The sequence below is a fragment of the Manis javanica genome, chromosome 4 (assembly GCF_040802235.1).
Source record: "Manis javanica isolate MJ-LG chromosome 4, MJ_LKY, whole genome shotgun sequence".
Lineage (NCBI taxonomy): Eukaryota > Metazoa > Chordata > Mammalia > Pholidota > Manidae > Manis > Manis javanica.
In genome coordinates, this window is record NC_133159.1 from 110,678,271 (window position 1) to 110,704,919 (window position 26,649).

Below are 26,649 nucleotides of genomic sequence, written 5' to 3' on the forward strand. Positions count from 1 at the left end.
GTCTGCCACAGTAGAGCCTGTCTTTGTTTTGTCACTTCAGTACTTCCCTCTGTTTTCTAATATTGACCTCACCTATTGGAATGTTTCACCTGCAACTCCCAAACAGGTGTCCCTAGGTACAGGCAACCTGCTACTCAGGCTCTAAAGATGTGTTAAATGAAACTGATATCTTTATGATTTATTTTTCCTTATATATTCCCTCATGCCACTCCCAGCTCTCACTCACCCCCAAACCTACCTCTCACCACCAGTTTTGAATTCTTAGTCTTGATTTATCTTTTAGTTGCACTTTTTTTTGATTTAGCTGCACTTTTAGTTGATTTATCTATAGTTGCACTGATGAAGAAGCAGTTCTGAAGCCAGTTGATCGCCAAACTCTCTCCCAATTCCTAAAACTTAGTTATTCTAAAAGTACTATTTTTCGTGGACATTTTGGATGTTGTGAAAGGACTGCTCCTCCCTCTTCTTCCCCCATTCATTTGTTTGTTCATTCCTTCCTTCCTCTTTCTGTTGGGTAGTGGCTCCAGGGAGAACCTATCTTCAAAGGGAGTTTGTGGGTAAGGAGCAGAGAGTCCTGCAAGCTGGCTTAGCATTTTGCAGTTGGACCAGCATCCTGCACACATTTTTCTCTTAGGCCCATCAGGGCTGTATGAGGATATTTTAACCTGAGTACATTCACAGACAGAATCTGATACTGGTATTTCCATAAGTGCATCCTGGCCATCATCTTCACTAAATCTCATCTGGAAGCAGCTGGATGAAAACCAGCATGCCTTTCATATAGCCTGTGGCCTGACTTGAGGAGGCAGGGACCATGAGCCAGACAGTTATGAGTAAGTGAACCACCGAAGACTACACAGGAATGGGTATGTGAACAGGGGGACTCGTGTTTGTGTATGTGCACATGTACAAGGTAGAAAAGAGCAAAGAGAACAGGTCCTAAGGAGGGGTCCCAGACCTCTCTGCACTTGTGCCCCCAGGCCTTCTCTTAGCACACACACAGCCCTCCCACTTATGAACAGTGTCCTGTTTGGAAAGCAAACATGCTGAAGCAATCCTGGCACCTCTGTGCAGTGACTTGAATGTCCACATGCACCACCTACAGTGTTACCTGAGTGATGCGTGTCTCTGGGGTGTGAGTGTCAACTGAGTGTGTCTATTGGGAAACAAGCCCCTCCCAAGAGTCAGAGTCAAACTGGAATCTTATAAAAGGCTCTCTGGCTGGACAGGGCTCAGTCCATTGCCCAGCAGGTGGTCCATTCCAGTTGGAGAACTGAGTAAGTCTTCCAGTGGAGCAGGGCCTGGTAAGTCTCCAAGCAGGGCCTGGGGGAGAAGGTTGGGAAGAGCTGAAGGCAGAGGGGAGAAGAAGGCAGAACATAGCCAGCAGGTAGATGCAGAAGGGGAGCCCTGGAAAGTACCTTAAGCCTCAAGTGAAACAGTCTCTCATGGTACCAAGGGGCGTGGAAGCCAGTGAGGAGAGGTGTGGCCTCTGCAAGTCTGTAGCAGAGACCCAGGTCTTTAGCTTCCTGGAATGGGAAAAGAATCCTATCCTGTACGATATTCTCCTTTTCCTTTTGGTTGTGAGGAATGAGAAGCATAGGCAGAAATGATGACAGAGCCTGTTTTTGGTGTTTGTGGACTCTTCAGGCCCAGGCAGCAGGGACACGGGTGATTTGGGTGTTTTCTAGCTGCTGGTGTTTATACAATCTGATAACTATGTGAACATCACTTAAAGGTCTGTGGCCACAGTGAAATGGGGGAGGGAAAGGAGTCAAGAGAAAATTTTGGACTGGGTCATACGGATAAGTCACCGCAGTACCTTCTTTTGTTTCCACTGTGGAGAATGTGGGTGGTCCTTGTTCTAGTCAGAGAAAATGGAAAACCACTGATTCTCTGCATAGGCTGTTTCTGGCTCTTTGCATGCTCAGCTCACTGGGAATGCCTGTTTGGGGGGTGTTTCTTTGTTTCTCCTCATTTCTTCCCCGCACTGGGCCAGGCTCGGTTGCTCACCAAACCAAATCTCAAAGGCACCAAGTTCCATTGTGGGAAAGAAACAGTCTGCTACCTGTGAAAGAAAAGTTGCTTTTATTTCAGGTTCACCGTGACAAGCTGAGCTCTGCCATGTCCTCCCAGCAGGGTGCGGTGCCCGCCAAAGGCTTTTCCAAGGGGTCCTCCCCGGGCACCACTCCGTGTCCTGCCCAGGCGACCTCCTCCTCGTCCTCCTGCTGCGGCTGCTGCGTCCCCTCGGGCTGCTGCGGCTCCACCTCCGCTGGCTGCTGCTTCCCGCGGCGGCGCCATGGGGCTCGCAGGCGCGGCAGCTGCTGCTGCGGGGGCGACAGCCAAAGGTCGCAGCGCTCCGGCAACACGCAGAGGTCCGGCTGCTGCGGCGGCTGCTGAGGCGACCCCGCGCCTGCTGCTCTACTCCACGTGCCCCGTCTCCTATTCCTGTGCTCTCACGCGAGCCTGGCCCTGGGTTTGCCCACCAGAAAGCTAGCTGCACTGGATGCTTGGAAACCCACCCTATTCTCAGCCCCACGAAGCTGGTTTTCTTCCCTGGGAACCTGAGAGCCATTGGTGGAACACTGGGCGCTACTGTGTGCACACAAGAGGTGCTCAATAAATTCCTACTGATTTGGTTGTCCTTTGAAGACATCGCAATAAAACTTCTACCTCTTAAGAGCACTCCTTTCCTATTTGTTCTTTCATTTGTGTATTTATTACCATATTCTGTTACCCTGTCTACTACCTCTCGCTCAGCCCTGGCTTGGCGTGTTGTAAAAGTCAGAGAACTAAAAATCATTCCTGAGCAAGAGTGGCTTTTTGGTACTTAATTATGAAAGCAGAAATCACACTTGGAGCCAAGCAGTGTTTTAAGGACTTGGTCTGACAAGTACCATCTCCTTTAAACCTTAAAATGACTCAGTGAGACAGGTGCTATTATCATGTTTTGCAGAACAGACTAAGGATAAGTAGCTTGTACAAACTCAGCTGGCCAGTGCATGATGGACACTGGATGCCTCACTCCAAGGTTTATGCTCCTAACTGCTCTGCTTGGTCCGCCCCAAAGCCTGCAGAGCCTTGCGGCGGCTTCTCCTACCCCCCAGGGCCTAGGTGGCGGTGTGGCAAAGGTTTGGTTCTTTAACTCCTGGGGGCTTTCCAATCAGGCAAGCTGAGTCTTTCTTTTGCTGCAGAGGGTCACCAGCCCACTGCTTACTGGATGAGGAAGCTTTTACAAGCTAAACTTTCCAGGAGATGGAGGAAGCTCCCTCTCCAGGTCTCATCCATGCAGCTGAGGCCCAAAAAGGGGCCCAGGGCTTAAGAATCTCTGTGAGGTGAGGCATCCCATGCTCAGAAAGGTGGAAATGTCATTTTCTAGAGGTGGTTGTGATAGTGGTGATGGGGTCATCCTGAGTAGGTCTGTAACCCAGGCCTATGGGCATAGATCTTACCCACTCATTTCAGGAAAGAGGAAACAGGGAAAACAACTTCTTATGCAGAACTATCTATTGGTTGTAAACAGAGGAGGCAATAACAATGGTGATAATAAAGATCTCTACCACTCATCAGGCATTTACTTTGTTCCAGGTACAGGCACTTTACATGTATAATCTCACTTAATCCTCACAATAATCTCAAAATGTAGATTTTACTTTCCCCATTTTTTAAATGTGAGGAAAGCAGTGTTCAGAGAGTTTCAGTAGCTTGGCCAAAGTTGCACAGTCAGTGAATGTCTTAAGGCCCTCAGACGGTGAGTGAGGGAGATGAGATTTGAACCCGGGTCTGTCTGACTCCAAAGTCCATGTTCTCAGACTCAGTATCATATTCCACTGCCTTAGAAATCACCACCACCCAGGGCAAGGGACACTCAGGCCTCTGTTGACACACCCAGGCTCTTAGAAAATTGAAGGGTGGCCTATTGGCTGCGATTCCATCAGTGAAGCAGTGACTGGCAAGCTCTGTCATGGCATCTATTCAGCAAAAGGTCTGAGGGGTGAGGTCAGATGCTCCACTGATTCATCTAAGATGTTTAAAGATGAGGCCAAATGACCCATGTCAGGAAGCCTCCAAAGGGCAGCCCTGTTCTGGATGGGAGGGAACCTTACTTCCATCTCTGAGATTCTATGACTCCTAGTGGGAGGTATTTGTGGTAGCTGTTTACAAACAGATGATATTGTTCATGGGCTTGCCTCTTCCACGCCAGTGATGTGTCTGAAAGCAACAAGCCTCAGACCGTGGTGGAGGGTGAGGTGGAAAGAGAGAACTGCCTGATTTAGAACAGCTAGATTGCAAACCCCAACTGAGGGAGGATAACACTTAAGCAGGAGGCTGAGGCCTGACTTTTGGGAAGAAAGGCAGGGACTCACAGAGGGACATGTGAATCCAAATGGAAGTACACACCCTTGTGTGTGAGGTCCATTGATACTGAACAAATGTCTCACCATGGATGGCAGTACCACCAGGCTTATCACCATCTGGAATACCCCTAATTCCCAGTGGACCATTTCAGAGGGACTTTGATGACAGAGATTTGGGCATTCTAAGAGTTTTATTGGAGAAACCTAGAAAGCTACTGTGGATGGCCTAGAACTCTCTGATCATGGCCCTGCAATATTTTCTGATTTCCAACAGCAGGTAAAGCTTTATGCATGGCACAAACAATAATTCCCTGTGAGGTGGCAGCAGTCACACCCCAGGAATACTGGGACTGAGGGTAATTGGACAACATGAAGTCCTACTCAGTGGTTGTCTCTCTGTGACCTGCAGGATCAGATTTCTTATTATCTTTGGATAACAAGACAGTTTTGTTACTAAGACAATTACAATGTTGAATGTGTTTTATTCATGATGGCTCCAATTTCAGCTTAAATTATGTTATTATAGTGGTAATAATAACTGGCACTTATATACATTTTAGCAGTTTATAAAGTGTTTCCACATATCTCTTCCACACTTTTGCAAGATAAATATTATTATCTCTACTTAACAGATCAGGAGTGGCTCTGAGAGTTTGTGCCCCACCTGAGGTTATCCAGCCAACAAGTGACAACCTCTGATCAGACTGGCCCTTCTAATACCTTCCAAGAGAGCTAAGAGCTATCTATTCTTAATCTACACACTGAGATAATTGAATAATGTCACCCAATTAATAACTTGGGGACAGCACTGTACTCATCATTGCCTACTAGCATCTAAACCTGTGCGAGGTACATATGAGAGGACAGTGAATGAATGAATGCATCCCATGTAAAGTATTGTGCTATACAGTCAAAGGGTATCTCACCGCAACCCTCCTTACCCCAGAATGACTCAGGAGATGTGGGCCCACGCAAGAGATTTTATTATCTGAAAGAGAAAATGACTGCTCCCAGAGAGAGGGAGCAGCAGCTCGTGGGTGAGGAAGCACACCTTTTAAGGAGTAGGGGAAGGGTGTGTTCTGCGTTGGTGATTGGATCTTAAAGGTTGGGCGACCATCTGGTCATTAGTGATTGAATTTTAAGGGGTGGGCGACCATCTTGTCAGTGGTGATTGGATCTTAAGGGGTGGGGGGGATCTTAGAGCACCAGAATTTGCCTTCATACAGTTCTAGGAGATGCACAAAAGTATTTCTTGACCTGAAGGAGTTTATAGTCTAATTCAGGAAATATGAGAAATTTTAATGAAAGATATGAATGCTAATGTCACATGCAAAAAATAATGTCACGTACAAATACTTAGAATGCATACAAATACACAAATGTCACAAGCAGAGCATGGCCTAGACAATGGCTATAGGATTCAACTGAATTTAGATGAGGATTGTTAAAGGACTTCAAATGAGGACTGGTTTATTCACAAGTCTCCATCTGAGCTGGCTCTGAAGGATAGAGATACTTCAAAGAGTATTCACTTGCTTATATATTTATTTTACTCCATTATATGTTGTTCATAGTGGTGAGATGGAATGAAGAATGACCCAGAAAGACCCTGCTTTCACTGGCTTCAACTTTAGGGTGAAGGCAGACAAGAAAGTGAGCAAAAAAGACAGGTTATTTCACATAGTGAAAAGTGCTGTGATGAAAACAAAGAAGATAAGAGTATTAAAAGTATAGACATTAAGTGAGGGTGTTGGGAAGGAGTTCGGTTCAGAGTCTCAGGGAAGTCAGAGTGAGATGTGAAACCAAAGTTAAGAAAGCAAAATCAGTTTTATCTCACTCTGTACAGAGTATCAGAGTGGGCCTGCCTGACGTTAGACAGACAGGCTGCTTACCATGGGGCTTCTTTTATGCGGTTTTGGCAGGGCAGAGAAGTCCTTGATTGACAATCTTTGGCCTTGGAGGCCTGGACTAACTGGTGAAATGGATACATGGCTTGTGCTCTGATGTTTCTGTCTGGGGAGTGTCTGTGCTTGGAAGCTTCTCATCTGGGAAGTTATTTTTCATCTGGTGAGTGTCTGGATATTCCAAGTTACTCCTGGCCCTTGAAACTTCAACTAATTAACTCTGAGAGTCCTTTCTGGATCTTTGGTTTTATCTGGTTAACTCTTTGAGTCCCTTTTAGTGGGTTTTACTGGCTTTATTCTCTCGCCACCCCTCTCATGTCTTTCTGCCTAACAAAGGTATATGGAGATTTTAGATGAAGATTAGGGAAGGCCTCTCTTGAGAAGTGCTATTTGAGCATGAAAGACTAGAAACATCACACAATCAGGAAAGCACATGGCTATGGGGTTCCTGCCTCACTGGTAGCCTGAAGCTATGGATATTTAAGGGGCACTAACAGTTATATCAGCCCCATTAGAGACTGTAACTACTAGGAAAATTGCTTAGAATTTCAGCTGCTTGGCATACAGATTTGATAGTGAGATTCATCATTATTTCACTCAATCCTTATAACTCTATAACAAGGTAGGTTTTCCCCCCCATATTTTGTTGATGAGAAAATTGAGACATAAAGCTGTTATGCAGCCATCCCAAGGTTGTACAGCTTATAGCTGGCAGACCAGGGTTTTGAACTGGAGGTGTCTGACTTCAAAACCAATGTTCTATAATATGCATTTCTGGGAAGGAGGGAAGAAGTTTCAAGCTTGAACAGAGGGAGTGAAAGGAGATCCAAGGGGGAGGTGGTGGTTTAGAAAGGCCTTGAGGATACATCCTCAGAGAGGACAAGATGAGGCCAGATCATGTATGGTTTTGGGTGCCAAACCAAGGAGTTGAAACTGTATCATATTTGTGGAGTGTGATGGTAGAACAATGATTTTGAAAGAAGTACTTCAGAAAGATAGAAGCTGGTCTATGTACCTATAGGACTCTCTGACATGACCCTCAGACTAATTAGGCAGAATGACTTGGATGGAGAGGAAAAAGGAAGAAACAGCTCGTCACTGAGAAAGTGCAATAGTGAAGGCTTGAAATGAGTATCTGAACTAAGTACACAGCAGCAGGCAAGAGAAAGAAATAGATGGACATGGAAAGCATTTATCCAAAAGGTAGAGGAATAGACAGAACTTGGTAATGTGTTAGGACTAAGGAAGAGGAAGCAACTGGAATGTCTCTGAGCCTTTGTGCTTGGTGACTGGAAAATAATACTATTGAAAAAACAGAGAAGTCAGGAGAAAGGCCTGGTGTGGGGAGGAAAGGGGTAAGTTTATGCAGGACACGTTGAGTTTCAGGTGCTGGCAAGACATTATCATAAAGTGGGATATGGGGCTGGAACTCCAGACACAGAATCCCTGAAAATTCATATAAACACGATAATAGGTCATACAGGGGTGAGAGCTAAATCCTTGAGAATGAATGTGGTCCCACCTACACAATGAAAATTAGTCGGAGGACAGACATGATATCAATGTTCAGTTTAAGAAGAGGTAGCTCATGGCTCTCTCAGAAGGCATTAGAATGCCAGTCCAATCAGAGATGGCCACTTGTTGGCTGGATAACCTCAGATAGATCACAAACTCTCAGAGCCCCTCTTGATTTGTTGAACAAAAATAATACTGATCTTACAAAGTTGAGAAAGAAGTATCTGAAAACACCTTATAAATTGCTAAGTTTAACCTTGGTATGAAGAACAGAGACTAGGACATTGAAGACATTAAATATGTTGGGTAAGTGAATGGATAAATGAATGGAATGAAAGGGTAAAATAGAAAATCAAGAGTTGAGGAGGAAATTGAGCAGTTAAGAAGAAATTGAGTTCCAGGTGAAGAGGACAAAAATGATGAAATCAGAGAATTCTATTGAAACTGAAATCAGAGATTTGGAGTAGACAATCAATAAAGTTATTTATGAGTCTCAGGTTCTAAAAATCCAGGTGGAGAACTAGCACAGTGCAGAACTGCAGAAGCCGAAGGATGTCATCCAAATCAGGTTGGTCACACAGGATCTTACTTCTCATTGCACAATCCATACTGATACATTTAAACCATTGAACAGTTATAGTAAGAGATTCATCTGGTTGGCTAGCAGTTTCATCTTAACTAGGTAGAACAGGTTGAACAGGAAAACTGGTATTCATAGTGAGTAAGGAAAACATCCTCTCTTCTGTGAATGACACCACAGAAGATCAGGGTGATTTGGCCCTGTTTAATGAAATATGTCAGCTTGCCTCAGAATGTGTCTATTCTAGAAAAGCAAGTGTCTCCTGTTTCTTGCAGACATTGCATCAGGGCAAGAATTATGGCTTCTAACATATCTCATTTAATGATGTATCTCATTCTTAAGAATATATTAATTCTATTGCCAATAATGTAGCTGTATCATCTCTACATGTTTGGAAACTTAATTTTCAGTGAAAGGCCATTTTTCTATGCATATCAAATGTGATTACATGTACCCAAAAGTCAAGAGTTGACTTCCTTCTATCCCCCTTCCCCTCAGTGATTTTTTGTTCATTCATAACAGCAATCTTTCATTAATTAAATTTATTAATCACTTACTAAAATGTGTTAATTACATACAGCTGAGTACTATATGATACAAGCAAGTAACTCTTCTATAGTAGTTTAGTGGGAGAGAGAGTCAAATGTCATAACACAGTGCAGTGTGATAAATAGTTGAAGTCAGCACCATGGAAGGGATGGCTCATCCAGCTGAGACTGGCAAAATGTATTGTTTGAACTTAGTCCTGAAGTATATGTAGGTGACCAGCCTGAGAAGATAGAAAAAAATATATTTAAAGTAAACAGCCTTAAGTGCAAAGGCTGGAGAAGTGAGCATGTGTTTTTCTGTTTTGTTTTGTATTTTTGTTTTTATCTTCTTTTTAAAAAATTGATTAATTTTTTTATTGAGGTATTATTGATATGCACTCTTATGAAGGTTTCACATGAAAAAGAATGTGCTTACTTCATTCACCAATATTATTGAGTCTCCCCCCATACCCCATTGCAGTCACTGCCCATCAGTGTAGTAAGATGCCACAGAATCATTATTTGCCTTCTCTATGCTACACTGTCTTCCCCATTATTCCCCCCACAGCATGTGTGAGCATGTGTTTTATAGCAAACAATTTTGCGTGTCTGGAACTCAAGGAATCCAAGGCAGGTGAGATTATATAGCTGAACAAGGTATAGATAAAGCAGGGCCTTGTAAAACTACCTATGGCTCCTGGAACTTTACCCTGGAGGCATGATGAACCATAGAATTTTGGGGTTCATTAAGCCTCTCTCCTATGTTTACAATCATATTAAAGTCACCTTAGCTTAAAAAATTAACTTCATTTTAACTATGGCATTAACTTCATCTCTACCAACTATGACTACCTATCTTATTCTCTTAGTGTCTTCCCTAAATTTCAAAGAGTACCATTCATTGTTTTCTCTTTGACTTAAATCTTCCTTGATCCCATTGAATAATGCTTCTCCCACCAACCATTTTGCTGGATGATTTTACTCCAGGGTCACCAGATCATGTCTCAAGCTCTTTGTCCTGTGGTCTTCCTGCAGTCCCTAGGATCCTAGCCCTCTGTGCTGCATTGCCACTATTGATCAGCTCTGTCCTTCCTTTCATGACACTGTACTTTGTGCAATGTTTTCTAATCCTTTGGACTCTTTATTTTACAATTTATTCTTTGCTATTCTCTCCTCTAGCTTCACTTCTAAGTCTGCACATGGTAGTTTAGGTTCAGCCCACAGCTGTCTGACTTGCACTCTACAGGAAAATCTCACTCATTCATTCATTTCTGGATCCTTTACTTCCAAACTTCCTGACAATTTTCTTGTTGACAACTAAAAGATAATGGTGGTAGAGAAAAAGAAGAGAAAAGAAAAGGCAAAAAGGAGAGCTACTGGAAAGGAAAAAGCAGTACAGTCTGGTGACTGGTTAGATACAAAATCAAAGGAGAGGAAAAAATCTTTTACTTAGGACCCAATAAGTATGAGACTCTTAGGATTTCAGATGGAAAGATACAATTTGCATGATTCCTTTGCATGGATGTCTCCAAAATCTCCATCTACAGCCATAATATTTCCTGCAAATTATAAGTAAAAAATTTTTGATTCTCATGAGATAGTTTTATTTGGATATTTCAAACATATCTCATACTAAAATAGCTATCTCACAAACTAGTGTTTTCCCCCTCAGATTTCTCTACTTCAGATGTCAATGTAGATGTCCATAATATCTACATTGAAAACTGGACTGAAATGTTTGATTCTTTCCTCTCTCTTGATTTTGTATCTAACCAATCACCAGCCTGTATTGCTTTTTTCCTTCCCAGTAGCTCTCCTTTCTGCCTATTCTTTTTATCTTTACCACCATTATCTTTTAGTCCTCAACAAGAAAATTGGCAGGAAGTTTGGAAGTAAAGGACCCAGGCAAGGCATCTATCATGTGCTGTGAGAGAGAGCTCAAGTTGGAAATCTTGGGCCATGCCTGAACAGGGTGGGGAAAAGCTAGCTGTTGTGGGACCAGGCTCTCTTCCATGTCTGCCAGGCAGCTTTTCACACATATATGTCTCTGGGACAGTATAACATTTTGGATGCTTAACTCTGTCCTCTTTTTACCTTATATTTTATTATTGGCCAATACCATAGCTCATCTCAGCAGCCTCAAGCTGGCCATCATTACTTCTACTATCTGATACTGACAATACTTATGTATTTTTACCTACATTTTCATTTTTTCTCCCTCCTTCAACATTGCTGTCTCAGGGCAGTCTCTCCTTCTGCATTCAGTTTCTTTCTTCCTGAAGTAAATACTTTGGTAGCTCATTTAGTCACTGTCTGTTAGTGATATGGCAATCTTTATCTGAAAGTATCTTAATTTGGTCCTCACCCTTAAATGATATTTTAGCTGGATGTAGAATTTCAGACTGACAAATATTGTCTCAAGTCAGTTTGAGGATTTTTCCCACTATTTTCTGACACTGATGGTCAACAAGGTTTCTGTCAGCCTAATTTTAATATTTTTAGGGGTAATCAGTTTCATCTTTCTGCTTTTTACAATTTTCCCTTGAGATGTGATTCTGAGGATTCATGACTTTTGTTAATTCTTGAAAATTTAGAGCCAACATCTCTTCAAATATTTCCCTCACTCATTCTTTTTCCCCTATTTTCTGATAAAGATTGCTTTATCACTATTCTGGGACTCTTATTAGATGCATTAAGACTTTTACATTCTATATTCCAGAAATCACTGCTCTCTAAAATATCATAACACATCTGTCTTCAACTTCATGATTTATCTTTTCAGCATTTTAATGTATTGTTTGATATCTGTTAAACCCATATCTATTTCCCCTTCCTTCCACACTAATAAAACTGCTCATTTTAGTTGGGTCTATAGCTGACAGGAACAAATATTGTAGCTCCCTTGCAGCTAGGTGGGGCCAAGTGACTCAGTTCTGGGCAATATGACATCAGTAAGAGTATCTCCAGGACACGTTTTAAAAGAATAGGCCCTTACTCTTTACCCCCTTTTCATTCCTTCTTTCCTCTCCCTGCCTGAAATGTGTATTGATCACTGGAACCGAATATTGAACCAAAAGAGCAAATGTTACCCCCTAGGAGTTGTAAACAGAAAGGTAGAAGACAAATAATTGTTCCTGTGGTTGAGGAGCTATAACGCCATTGCTGGGTGGCCACACTGGAACTGCATGTGAGAAACACAACTAATTTTTTTTTAAACTAATTAATTAATTTTTTTTTTGAGAGGGCATCTCTCATATTTATTGATCAAATGGTTGTTAACAACAATAAAATTCAGTATAGGGGGGTCAATGCTCAATGTACAATCATTAATCCATCTCAAGCCTAATTCTCATCAGTCTCCAATCTTCTGAAGCATAACGAACAAGTTCTTACATGGTGAATGAATTCTTACATAGTGAATAAATTCTTACATGGTGAACAGCACAAGGGCATTCATCACAGAAACTTTCGGTTTTGATCACGCATTATGACCTATGAACAATCAGGTCAAATATGAATATTCATTTGATTTTTGTACTTGATTTATATGTTGATTCCACATTTCTCCCTCTATTATTATTATTATTTTTATTTTTAATAAAATGCTGAAGTGGTAGGTAGATGCAAGATAAAGGTAGAAAACATAGTTTAGTGCTGTAAGAGGGCAAATGTAGATGATCAGATGATCAGGTGTGTGCCTATGGACTAAGTATTAATCCAGGCTAGACAAGGGCAGCAAGACATCCACGGATGCAGAAGATTTCTCTCAAAGCATGGGGGTTGAGGTTCTGAGCTTCCCCTCGACACAACTAATTTTATGTGAGAAGTGTATAATTTATTAAGCCACCGTTTTAAAAATTCTTAGCCAAATGTACTCTTAATCTAAACCAATCCATTGAATTTTAAGTGTCAATACTATAGTTTTTATTTTTTATAGTTCTTTTCATTATTTTTTCATAGTTTATCTACGTACTCATGTTTTAAATTTCTTATTTACTATCTTTAACCATTTGAAACATACTTATTTTTGTAAGCCTTACAGATAGTTCTTTGATATGAATTTCTTGGTAGTCTAATCCTATTGTTTATAGAATATAGATTCTCACTAAAAAGAAGTTGTTTTTGAGCAACTTCTATATACAAACCACAGTGCTGAATAGAGAAGCAAACCAGAAGTGCTGCTTGTTTCCAGGCAGGTGACCTGGGATAGCTGACAGAAACAAACTCAGAATTAATCCAGAGGAATTTGTCTTCAATATGAGCCACATAAGAGGCCCGCAAAGAAAGTTCCATTGAAGGTCAGAAATAACTACTGAAGATGTGGATTGCTTTCTTACATGTTTTGTAATTTTGAATTATGAGTTCATCTCAAAACCCAGAGGTAGATTGTTGATTCTCATTCTAGTGCTAAGCAAGGCAAGTTTCTTATACAACTGCTAGACTCTAAGCTTCTTGAGGACAGCAGTTGTGTCCCATACATCTTGGTGTTTCCTTCTCTACTTAATACTATGGTTTGTACATGGAGTTGTTCAAAAGCAACTATTGATTGTTGACAGCATAAACTATAATTTAATCCCTACTTTGTGCTCATCAGAAAATTACATCAAGGTGTGGTGCATTCTCAGTACACTGCAGCACATTAACCCTGCACTCCACCCAATCCAGAAACATATGAAAAATGCCTGCAGTCATTTTTGACATTATATCCATTCCATAACTCACAATTCATAAAGTCACACTGAGTAATATGTTATATTACCTGTTCAGTTGAAATGTTTTTTTAAAAAAGCTAAATCCTAACAGAATTAACATTACTTCTTTAATATCATGCAACACCTAGCTCATGCTCACATTTCTATAATTCTCTAAATATTATGGCTTTAAAGTTAGTTTTTTGAATCAGAATGCAAATAAAATCCACACATGTGGTTGATATGTCTCTTAAATTTCTTCTAACTGTAGTAGTCCCTCTTCTCTTTTACATTATTTACTTTTCAAAGAAACAGATTATTTATCTTGAAGAATTTCTCATATTTTTATTTGGGGTGATTTTTGTCTTTCTGGTGCCATTTAACTTTCTTGCAATATTCCTATATTCCCCAGTATTTCTTGTAAACTGATCATTGGATCCAGAACTTTAATTAGATTCAAGTTCATTTGTGTATGTGTGTGGCAAACATGCATCAAATATGATGTTATGTACTTCTTATTGAAACATGCAGGAGGCACATACTGTCTGGATGTTGTGCTTCAGTGATGTGAAGATTGATCCATAGGTTTGGGTGGTATTAGACCATGCATCTATTCATTTGAGAGACCACCATAAGCCTTTTTACCTAATGCTATTGAGATAGGGACCGTGGGTTTAGACAGAGTAGGGTGAGCACCTCCCAAAAAATAAATAAATAAATAAATAAATAAATAAATAAATAAATAAATAAATAAAGCAGGTTAATCACAGTCAGAACAATGTAATAATGTGCAAAGAAACCTCTACAAAACCCCATGCTAAACATTAAACAAACTCAGAGTCACATTAATTCTCTAGAGTAAAAATATCAAACTATAAATATATACATTCTCCAATAAGATTTGTTAAAACTAAAAATCCAGGAGAAAATTGGCCTAGAAGTTTGAATACTCTGCAGATAAAGAAAAGTATCTCAGCATAGTTTATACTTTCATTGTGTCAATTAGCACATACCACTGTTAAGATTTACTTTAGCACCTGCTAAAAGACCCAGCTTATTCAGGAAGAATTCCAGCTTAGAGCTAAGATTGCATTTTAATCAAATGGATGGTGGCTCAGCCCACCTTAGAGGCAGGGCAGACAGTCTTAATTAATATGCCCCCAGACCAAGAAATTGCTACCCTGGGAAGAAATCAGAGCAATAAATTTCTTCTGTTTCCTAAAGAACTGATAAGGAAAAAAAAGATGTAGTGTCCCATCAAAAATAAGCATTCTGAGACCATTTAGCAGGTCTGCATCCCTAGCCCTTTATCACATTCATCCTCAACCACCTATAAATCCCCTATGCAGAGCTTGACTCTCTTGTCCTCTCCCGGCATAAGCCAGGAGCACTTCCTTCTCACTTTATCTCTCAATAAGAGCCTCTCCCTTACTTTCCTACCTTGAGTGTTTGTGAAGTTATTCTTCAACTCCCTGAACAAGAACCCAGCATCATTTTGGGGGCTCATCTGAGATAATTTCAGATGTGAATATCGGCATCTGAACTTTTCTTATTCTTTCACTCTCCTTACACAAGAATGCCATCTATAGCAAACATCATCAAGTGCTCATCGGCCATTTAAATGGGACTAGCCTGGCTGCTTATCTCAAAACTTAAGCAACAGGTTTCCCTGAGTCTCCATCAGTGGATCCCCTGCCTACTTTGGGAGCTGGGAAAGTCACCTGAGTGGAGGCCAGGATTCCCTTTCAGAGGCTTTCCCTGGATGCAAGGGACTGAGGAAGGCCATGCCGAGAATCTAGGTGGAGGCTATACTTCAGTGGCTTCTCAAAGGTCCACAGATCTGGAAAGAGACCCTGACCACTCAATCGGATATCCTTGAGGAGTGTCTCTCTCTGTCTCCCTGTCTCTCTGACTTTCAGCCTGCTTTTTCAGGCCACCCTGGCCTCTGAATAAGGCAGGGTGCATTCCTTACTTCCTTTCTAACTTCATCAATTTAGTGGAACCAATGCTCACTGCCTCAAGGTAGGATTCACTCTTATTCCTGACTTCATACTGCACTTTTATCTCATAAAAATGTGTCTGGGCACCTGTTAGCCACTTAAAAGGTGATTAGCATCAGTTACCAGTCTTAAGTCTTGAGTGAAAGGTTTCTCAGTGTCTGCCACTCCTTGATCCCCCACCTCCAAATGGACAGGAATGTTGGGGAGTGGCTGAGCCGATATCCTACTTTCCTCTCCTAATCTGTGGACTCTGAGGGCAGACTGGACCAGTAGACCGTGGTCCTTGGATATCAGCTCTGGCTGATGAGAACCTCCAGCTAGGCTGCTGCCTATGCGAGAGTTGCAGATGACCCCCGACCTCTTGTCTCACAGATCATATTTCCTACAGTGGGTCACTAGCAGGCTAATTGCCAGAGCTTGTCAGAAACTGGTGTTTGAGAGTTATAGACACCCACCTCCATAACTGTCCATGGCAACCTCTGAATTCTGTCTCTGGCCTTGCAAAGAGTTCCCCTGCTCCTCATTCAAAGCAGTCCTCTTGGGACTGCTCCACTTTCTCCTGTGTAGTGTGAATGAGGTTTGTGAGGTGGACCCCATATTCAGGCCCTTATCTGGCTTCAGGACCTTACACAGGCTACACATTTGATCCTCCTGGACCAGACAGGCACAGGACTTGATATGCCTGGCCCCTTCCACACTCTAGAGGACTTTTCTGGTCCTATTGAGCTGTCCTGCAAAAAAGCTGAAACCCGAGTCCATATGGCCCACAGCCTCTAGTTGAAATATGTGTGAGGGAAGTTTTTGTGCTCTGTCTCAGGGAAATATATCACCGACTCTGTGCCTGCACATTTTTGGCAGAAGCACATTGAGAGAGGAGGCAGCCCCTCATCAAAATCCCCAGATTTAAGGTCCTTCTCCCAAAAGCCCCACCTTCCTGTAGGACCTTTCAAGGAGGGTGATTCCAATCTCATGTCAGGAAGCCCTTCTTAGAATTATAGGTCCATACTCTTTTTAAGTACTGTCCTTTGAATCCTAATGGCCTGTTTGAACTCTGGCAGTAGTTCTATCCTGCTAACCTCTCTTCCTTGGAGGCATTCCTCCTGGGGCTGTGGCATTTCATTTTCTGCAGCCCCAGGGAAGTGGAACAGGCTTGTGACTCTGACCGACCACTGCTCTGGTAGGGAGAGGTCACACAGTCCCTGCACATAATTCTGTTGGATCAGACAGGCAGAGGCCTCCCAAGGGATGGTGACCTTGGACAGAGTCCCCTGAAATTCAAAGGGCATTAGCCCTGACAAATTTCAGGGTGAGGAAAGACAAATCCCCTTCTTCCCTTGTTGACTTACGCATGAGGAGGCTGTTTGAGTGGTGCACTGAGGAAATCTATCACACACTCCAGGCCCGAGTATACTATGCTAAGGCCCATGCAGAAGCAGCTAGGGTCTGATTTAGAATTCCCAAAGGGAGTAAAGCAAGAATACACTGGTAAAGTCCCACTAAATCCAGAGCTCTGAAGCAACTCTTGCTTAGTGGGAAAGCAAGAGGGAAATCAAAGTATAAGCAAGCTGGCAGGGAGTGGTTAATTCCAGTAAGCCTGGCAGAGGGGTTGATTGACCAGTCACCCAGCCTCCAAGTGCAAGGGGATGCCAGCACAGAGAGAAAGACTGATCAGGTGCTGTACACCCATCTTTCTCTCTTTTCCAAATGGGAATATCCTCTTCAAATTTAAAGCCAGACACACCTCTGGCATGCATTCTGAAGAATTGGGAGCAATTCGATCCACAGACCCTGAAAAAAAGTGCCTTATCTTCTGCACACAAGCCTGGCCTCAATACAAACTCTCTGATGGGGAGGCTTAGCCCCCTGAGGGAAGTACACAATATAATAAGGTTATGCAGCTGATTTACTTTGCCGCAAGGAAGGTAAATGGTCAGAAGTCCCATATGTACAGGCCTTCTTTGCCCTTAGAGAAAGTAAAAGGCTATGCCAAAAATGTGAATTAATTCCTGACCCTAGTCTGCACACTAATTCCTCCCCATTGGCTCAGTCATGCCCACCTCAATCCAGATCCAGGTCCACTGGCCGAGAACCCCAAAAGTCAGATCACAGAAGAATGCCCACCCCAAGCATTGTTAGGCCAATCACCCCACCAGGCTTTGCAGGGGGGGAAGAAAAGACACTCATACCCATCCTTACTGCCCTTACAGGAAGCAGTCAGTGGAGAGTGGGGACCAGCTTGGGTCCATGTCCCCTTTCCCCTCCAAGACCTGAGGCAAATTAAACAGGATATGGGTAAATTTTCAGATGACCCAGAAAGGTATATAAAGCCTTCTTAGGACTTACCTTAACTTTTTAACTGGCCTGAAAGGATGTTATGCTTATATTGAACCAAATCCTTACCAGAGGGGAGAAAGAAGTGATCAGGGGAGTCTTAGAGTTTGGAGATGAATGATACATTGTAAATGTAGGTGGCAAATCTCCAGAGAACTAACCCGAGTCCCCATGGGCTGTCAGGCAGTGCCATTTGCTGACTCAGAGTGGGGCCAAGACACAGATGATGCCAATAACTGGTACAGGAACTACTTTATAACTCGTATTTTAGAAGGGCTAAAAAGAAGATGAATAAAACCTCTAAATTATTCTAAATTATTAGCCTTGGTACAGGAAGTAAAGGAAATCCCCTCGGCCTTTCTGGAGTGGCTCAGGGAGGCACTGGTGAAGCACACTTATATGTCCCCAGAGTCCCCAGAGGGCCAAGTCATTCTTAAGGATAAATTCATCACCCAATCAGCCACAGATATCAGGAGGAAGTTACAAAAATTAGAATTTGGCCCAGAACAAAATCTGGAGATCCTCCTGAAGGTCGCCACCTCAGTTTTCTATAATAGAGATGAGGAGGAAAAGAGGGACAGGGACAGGAGAGACAACTAAAAGGCAGAGGCATTAGCCATGGGCTCACAGAGAGTCAACTTCTGGCCTCCAAGGTTGGAGAAAGGGAGACCAGCCTAAGGGACTAGGTCCAGGACTTGTTTCCTCTGTGGCAGAGAGGGGCATTTTAAGTGAGAATTCCCTAGGGGTAGGCGCTCCAAACCACCAACACCCTATCAGCTCTGTCAAGGGGTTGGGCTTGCAACAAGATGGTCAGGACTGAAGGGGCCTGGGGCTACCCATGCTGGCTCCTGTCACCATCATAACTCCACAGGAGCCCCAGGTGATTCTCTCTGTAGGAGGCCACACCATCAGTTTCCTGCTCGATACAGGAGCTGCCTATTCATTCCTCCTCCATAATCATGGCCCTTCCTCCTCCCAGTCAGCTACTGTTAAACGAGTATCTGAGAAACCCATGACCAAATACTTTACTCAGCCTTTAAATTGTGAATTGGACTTGGACTTGGTGTTGCTCTCCCATCCCTTCCTAGTGGTCCCAGAAAGTCCCACGCTGCTTCTAGTCTGTGACGTACTTTCTAAAGTACAAGCCTCTGTACATATAAGAGCAGAAAGGGATCAGCGATGTCTCCCACTAGTAGAAGCAGACATCAATCCTGAGGTCTGGGCAACTAAAGGGATCATTGGAAGGGAAAAATCAGCCCAACCAGTACAAGTTCACCTTAAAGACCCTAATCAGGGGGCAGAGCCAAGATGGCGGCATGAGTAGAGCAGTGGAAATCTCCTCCCAAAAACACATAGCGCTATGAAAATATAACAAAGAAAAATCTTCCTAAAATAGAGACCACAGGACACAGGACAACATCCAGACCACATCCACACCTGCAAGAACCCAGCGCCTGGCAAAGGAGGTAAATACAGGCCCCGGCCCAGCGGGACCCGAGCGCCCTTACCTCCGGCTCCTGGTGGGTGGAAAGAAACCGGAGCAGTTTTGTTTTTTTTTTTTTTTTGGCAAGTGCTTTTTGGAAGCCTTAAAGGGACAGGGACCCCGTTGCTAGGGAGGCAGGGTGGTGGGACAGGTGAGCAGGTGCCTGGGACCAGCACTTGAGGACGGAGGAAATCGCACATTTTTTCCCTATTTTTTTCTCTTTTTGGCGAGTGCTTTTTGGAAGCCTTAAAGGGACAGGGACCCCGGTACTAGGGAGGCAGGGCGGCGGGACTGGTGAGCGGGTGCCTGGGACCGGCGCCTGAGGACAAAGAATATCCCGCGTTTTTCCTGCAGGACCAGTGGGCGGGTGCCTGAGACCAGCACTTGAGGATGGAGGAAATCGCACGTTTTTCCCCTTTTTTTCCCTCTTTTTGGCGAGTACTTTTTGGAAGCCGTAAAGGGACATGGACCCCGGTGCTAAGGAGGCAGGGCGGTGGGACTGGTGAGAGGGTGCCTGGAACCGGCGCCTGAGGACAAAGAATATCCCGCATTTTTCCCTGTGGGACTGGTGGACGGGTGCCTGAGACCGGCACCTGAGGAGAGAGGAAATTGCGCGTTTTTCCCGTTTTTTTTTCTCTCTTTGTGGCTAGTGCTTTTTGGAAGCCTTAAAGGGACAGGGACCCTGGTGCAAGGGAGGCAGGGCAGCGGGACTGGTGAGCGGGTGCCTGGGACCAGCACCTGAGGACAAAGAATATCGCGCGTTTTTCCCTGCAGGACCAGTGGGCGGGTGCTTTTTGGAAACCTTGAAGGGACAGGGACCCTGGTGCTAGGGAGACAGGGCAGAAGGACCAGTGAGCGGGTGCCCGGGAATGGCGCCTGAGGACAAAAAAAAAAATCAGGTGTTTTTTCCTTTTTTTTTTTTCTGTTCCTTCTCTCATTGTTGCTGTTGTTGTTTTGGTTTGGAGAGTGCTTTTTGGAAGTCTTAAAGGGGCAGGACAGGTCACTTAGACCAGAGGCAGGGAATCTGGGGATCTCTGGGCACTCTAACCAACTGGGCAGCAGGGAGCACAGAGGCCCCTTACGGAGATAAATAGCCTCCTGGCCGCTCCCCCTAGAAAGGGGCTACACCACTTTGGAGGAGCAGCCCCAGCCAGGCCACGCCCATGGCAACAGCGGAGATAAACCCCATAGCAACCGGGCAGGAAGCAGAAGCCTTGTCTGCACACAGCTGCCCAGCACAAGCCACTAGAGGTCGCTCTTCTCCCAGGTGAGAAAGGCCACAAACCAACAAGAAGGGAAGCTCTTCCAGCGGTCACTTGTACCAGCTCTGCACACTATCTCTATCACCATGAAAAGACAAAACTACAGGCAGACGAAGATCACAGAGACAACACCTGAGAAGGAGACAGACCTAACCAGTCCTCCTGAAAAAGAATTCAAAATAAAAATCATGAACATGGTGACAGAGATGCACAGAAAAATGCAAGAGCAATGGGATGAGATGCAGAGAAAAATGCAAGAGCAGGGGGATGAAGCCCAGAGGGAGATCAAAGATGTCCGGAAGGAGATCACAGAAGTGAAACAATCCCTGGAAGGATTTAAAAGCAGAATGGATAAGATGCAAGAGGCCATTGAAGGAATAGAAGCCAGAGAACAGGAACGTATAGAAGCTGACATAGAGAGAGATAAAAGGATCTCCAGGAATGAAACAACACTAAGAGAACTATGTGACCAAGCCAAAAGGAATAATATTCGTATTATAGGGATACCAGAAGAAGAAGAAAGAGGAAAAGGGATAGAAAGTCTCTTTGAAGAAATAATTGCTGAAAACTTCCCCAAACTGGGGGAGGAAATAATCGAACAGACCATGGAATTACACAGAACCCCCAACAGAAAGGATCCAAGGAGAACAACACCAAGACACATAGTAATTAAAATGGCAAGGATCAAGGACAAGGAAAGAGTTTTAAAGGCAGCTAGAGAGAAAAAGGTCACCTATAAAGGAAAACCCATCAGGCTAACATCAGACTTCTTGACAGAAACCCTACAGGCCAGAAGAGAATGGCATGATATACTTAATGCAATGAAACAGAAGGGCCTTGAACCAAGGATACTGCATCCAGCACGACTATCATTTAAATATGATGGCGGGATTAAACAATTCCCAGACAAGCAAAAGCTGAGGGAATTTGCTTCCCACAAACCACCTCTACAGGCATCCTACAGGGATTGCTCTAAACGGGAGCACCCCTAAAAAGAGCACAGAACAAAACACACAACATATGAAGAATGGAGGAGGAGGAATAAGAAGGGAGAGAAGAAAAGAATCTCCAGACAGTGTATATAACAGCTCAATAAGCGAGCTAAGTTAGGCAGTAAGATACTAAAGAAGCTAACCTTGAACCTTTGGTAACCATGAATCTAAAGCCTGCAATGGCAATAAGGACATATCTCTCAATAGTCACCCTAAATGTAAATGGACTTAATGCACCAATCAAAAGACACAGAGTAATAGAATGGATAAAAAAGCAAGACCCATCTATATGCTGCTTACAAGAAACTCACCTTAAACCCAAAGATAAGCATAGACTAAAAGTCAAGGGATGGAAAAACATATTTCAGGCAAACAACAGTGAGAAGAAAGCAGGGGTTGCAGTACTAATATCAGACAAAATAGACTTCAAAACAAAGAAAGTAACAAGAGATAAAGAAGGACACTACATAATGATAAAGGGCTCAGTCCAACAAGAGGATATAAGCATTCTAAATATATATGCACCCAACACTGGAGCACCAGCATATGTGAAGCAAATACTAACAGAACTAAAGAGGAAAATAGACTGCAATGCATTCATTTTAGGAGACTTCAACACACCACTCACCCTGAAGGATAGATCCACTGGGAAGAAAATAAGTAAGGACACAGAGGCACTGAACAACACCCTAGAACAGATGGACCTAATAGACATCCATAGAACTCTGCTTACAAAAGCAACAGGATATACCTTCTTCTCAAGTGCACATGGAACATTCTCCAGAATAGACCACATACTAGCTCACAAAAAGAGCCTCAGTAAACTCCAAAATATTGAAATTCTACCGACCAATTTTTCAGACCACAAAGGTATAAATAATTCTACAAAGAAAGCAAAAAGGCTCACAAACACATGGAGGCTTAACAACATGCTACTAAATAATCAATGGATCAATGAACAAATCAAAATAGAGATCAAGGAATATATAGAAACAAATGACAACAACAACACTAAGCCCCAACTTCTGTGGGACGCAGCGAAAGCAGTCTTAAGAGGAAAGTATATAGCAATCCAGGCACACTTGAAGAAGGAAGAACAATCCCAAATGAATAGTCTAACATCACAATTATCAAAACTGGAAAAAGAAGAACAAATGAGGCCTAAAGTCAGCAGAAGGAGGGACATAAAGATCAGAGAAGAAATAAACAAAATTGAGAAGAATAAAACAATAGCAAAAATCAACGAAACCAAGAGCTGGTTCTTTGAGAAAATAACCAAAACAGATAAGCCTCTAGCCCAACTTATTAAGAGAAAAAGAGAATCAACACAAATCAACACAATCAGAAATGAGAATGGAAAAATCACGACAGACTCCACAGAAATACAAAGAATTATTAAAGACTACTATGAAAACCTATATGCCAACAAGCTGGAAAACCTAGAAGAAATGGACAACTTCCTAGAAAAATACAACCTCCCAAGACTGACCAAGGAAGAAACACAAAAGTTAAACAAACCAATTACGAGCAAAGATATTTAAACGGTAATCAAAAAACTACCCAAGAACAAAACCCCGGGGCCGGAGGGATTTACCTCGGAATTTTATCAGACACACAGAGAAGACATAATACCCATTCTCCTTAAAGTGTTCCAAAAAATAGAAGAAGAGAGAATACTTCCAAACTCATTCTATGAAGCCAACATCACCCTAATACCAAAACCAGGCAAAGACCCCACCAAAAAAGAAAATTACAGACCAATATCCCTGATGAATGTAGATGCAAAAATACTCAATAAAATATTAGCAAACAGAATTCAACAGTATATCAAAAGGATCATACACCATGACCAAGTAGAATTCATCCCAGGGATGCAAGGATGGTACAACATTTGAAAATCCATCAACATCATCCACCACATCAACAAAAGAAAGACAAAAACCACATGATCATCTCCATAGATGCTGAAAAAGCATTTGACAAAATTCAATATCCATTCATGATAAAAACTCTCATCAAAATGGGAATAGAGGGCACGTACCTCAACATAATAAAGGCCATATATGATAAACCCACAGCCAGCATTATACTGAACAGCAAGAAGCTGAAAGCATTTCCTCTGAGATCGGGAACCAGACAGGGATGCCCACTCTCCCCACTGTTATTTAAAATAGTACTGGAGGTCCTAGCCATGGCAATCAGACAAAACAAAGAAATACAAGGAATCCAGATTGGTAAAGAAGAAGTTAAACTGTCACTATTTGCAGATGATATGATACTGTACATAAAAAACCCTAAAGACTCCACTCCAAAACTACCAGAACTGACATCGGAATACAGCAAAGTTGCAGGATACAAAATTAACACACAGAAATCTGTAGCTTTCCTATACACTAACAACGAATCAATAGAAAGAGAAATCAGGAAAACAATTCCATTCACCATTGCATCAAAAAGAATAAAATACCTAGGAATAAACCTAACCAAAGAAGTGAAAGACTTATACTCTGAAAACTACAAGTCACTCTTAAGAGAAATTAAAGGGGACACTAATAAATGGAAACTCATCCCATGCTCATGGCTACGAAGAATTAATATCGTCAAAATGGCCATCCTGCCCAAAGCAATATACAGATTTGATGCAATCCCTCTCAAATTACCAGCAACATTCTTCAATGAATTGGAACAAATAATTCAAAAATTCATATGGAAACACCAAAGACCCTGAATAACCAAAGCAATCCTGAAAAAGAAGAATAAAGAAGGGGGGATCTCACTCCCCAACTTCAAGCTCTTCTACGAAGCCATAGTAATCAAGACAATTTGGTACTGGCACAAGAACAGAGCCACAGAGCAGTGGAACAGATTAGAGACTCCAGACATTAACCCAAACGTATATGGTCAATTAATATTTGATAAAGGAGCCATGGACATACAATGGCAAAATGACAGTCTCTTCAACAGATGGTGCTGGCAAAACTGGACAGCTACATGTAGGAGAATGAAACTGGACCATTGGCTAACCCCATATACAAAGGTAAACTCAAAATGGATCAAAGACCTGAATGTAAGTCATGACACCATTAAACTCTTGGAAAAAAACATAGGCAAAAACCTCTTAGACATAAACATGAGTGACCTCTTCTTGAACATATCTCCCCGGGCAAGGAAAACAACAGCAAAAATGAGCAAGTGGGACTACATTAAGCTGAAAAGCTTCTGTACAGTGAAAGACACCATCAATAGAACAAAAAAGAAACCTACAGTATGGGAGAATATATTTGAAAATGACACATCTGATAAAGGCTTGACGTCCAGTATATATAAAGAGCTCACACGCCTCAACAAACAAAAAACAAATAACCCAATTAAAAAATGGGCAGAGGAACTGAACAGACAGTTCTCTAAAAAAGAAATACAGATGGCCAATAGACACATGAAAAGATGCTCCACATCGCTAATTATCAGAGAAATGCAAATTAAAAATACAATGAGGTATCACCTCACACCAGTAAGGATAGCTGCCATCCAAAAGACAAACAACAACAAATGTTGGCGAGGCTGTGGGGAAAGGGGAACACTCCTACACTGCTGGTGGGAATGTAAATTAGTTCAACCATTGTGAAAAGCAGTATGGAGGTTTATCAAAATACTCAAAACAGACCTACCATTTGACCCAGGAATTCCACTCCTAGGAATTTACCCTAAGAACGCAGCAATCAAGTTTGAGAAAGACAGATGCACCCCTATGTTTATCGCAGCACTATTTACAATAGCCAAGAATTGATTGAAACCAACCTAAATGTCCATCTGTAGATGAATGGATAAAGAAAATGTGGTACATATACACAATGGAACACTACTCAGCCATAAGAAGTGGAAAAATCCAACCATTTGCAGCAACATGGATGGAGCTGGAGAGTATTATGCTCAGTGAAATAAGCCAAGCAGAGAAAGAGAAATACCAAATGATTTCACTCATCTGAGGAGTATAGGAACAAAGGAAAAACTGAAGGAACAAAACAGCAGCGGAATTACAGAACCCAAAAATGGACTAACAGGTACCAAAGGGAAAGGAACTGGGGAGGATGGGTGGGTAGGGAGGGATAAGGAGGGGGAAGAAGAAGGGGGGTATTAAGATTAGCATACATAGAGGGGAGGGATAAAGGGGAGGGTGAGCTGCACAACACAGAGAGGACAAGTAGTGACTCTGCAACATTTTGCTAAGCTGATGGACAGTAACCGTAATGTGGTTGTTAGGGGGGACCTGATATAGGGGAGAGCATAGTAAACGTAGTATTCTTCATGTAAGTATAGATTAAAAATTAAAAAAAAAAAAGACAGAAAGAAAGAAAGAAAAGGGGGATTACTCCTTGATAGGATTAAACTATTGGTAAATCAAAGATCAACGCATGCTTTAAATATCCTTAATGTTGATCACTTAAAGGGTGTCAGATGATCAGCTATGGAGGTACTCTTTTCTGATAATATTCCTTTCTCTTTGTAAAAAAAAAAAAAAAAAAAGCAGTTACTGTGTGCTGACCTGCAATGAGTTCTGCACAATGGAATAGAGGGCATGTCAAAGTGTGGGCAAAGGGTCTGTTTGTTTCTATGCAGAAGATCAAGGCCTAGCTTGGATACCCAGAAAATGAACTATGATACGATATGAGGAGGAGCTTCCAGCATCAGCACTCTCTGTAGGACTTGTGCCGGGGGATGATCATCTAAAAGCCTCCACAGGGATCCGGACAATGCTGCCGTTGTGGCTGCATCCAGCCCACTGTCTCCTAGACTTGCCATAGGAATGAGGAGGGAGATGTCTAGGCTGGCATGTGCATACAGTGACACAACGAATTTGACCGGATCTGTACTGTTGGAACTCAACCAGGAGTTGGGAGGGGTGCAAGGTGTAGCACTCCAAAATTTTATGACTATAGACTATCTACATTTAAAAGAACATATGGGATGTGAACAGATCCCAGAAATGGGCTGCTTTAATTTGTCTGATT

General features: G+C 42.5%; 1 protein-coding gene across 2 annotated transcripts; it reads left to right on the top strand.

Moving 5' to 3' along the window:
• The first annotated feature begins 1,152 nt into the window (after positions 1-1,152).
• On the top strand, positions 1,153-2,682 carry LOC108402643 (uncharacterized). 2 transcript variants are annotated; one of them, XM_017669315.3, is made up of 2 exons: positions 1,153-1,304; positions 2,095-2,682. In XM_017669315.3, the coding sequence occupies exon 2, from the start codon at positions 2,122-2,124 to the stop codon at positions 2,395-2,397; it is 276 nt and encodes a 91-aa protein (XP_017524804.1). In that variant the 5' UTR covers positions 1,153-1,304; positions 2,095-2,121; the 3' UTR covers positions 2,398-2,682. The 2 variants fall into 2 exon arrangements, with proteins under 2 accessions (XP_017524804.1, XP_073090758.1); XM_073234657.1 differs by having other exon boundaries at positions 1,180-1,277.
• Positions 2,683-26,649: the final 23,967 nt, after the last annotated feature.

Coding starts and splice junctions, on each gene's coding strand:
- LOC108402643 (XM_017669315.3), top strand. CDS start 2,122: ATGTCCTCCCAGCAGGGTGCGGTGCCCGCCAAAGGCTTTTCCAAGGGG.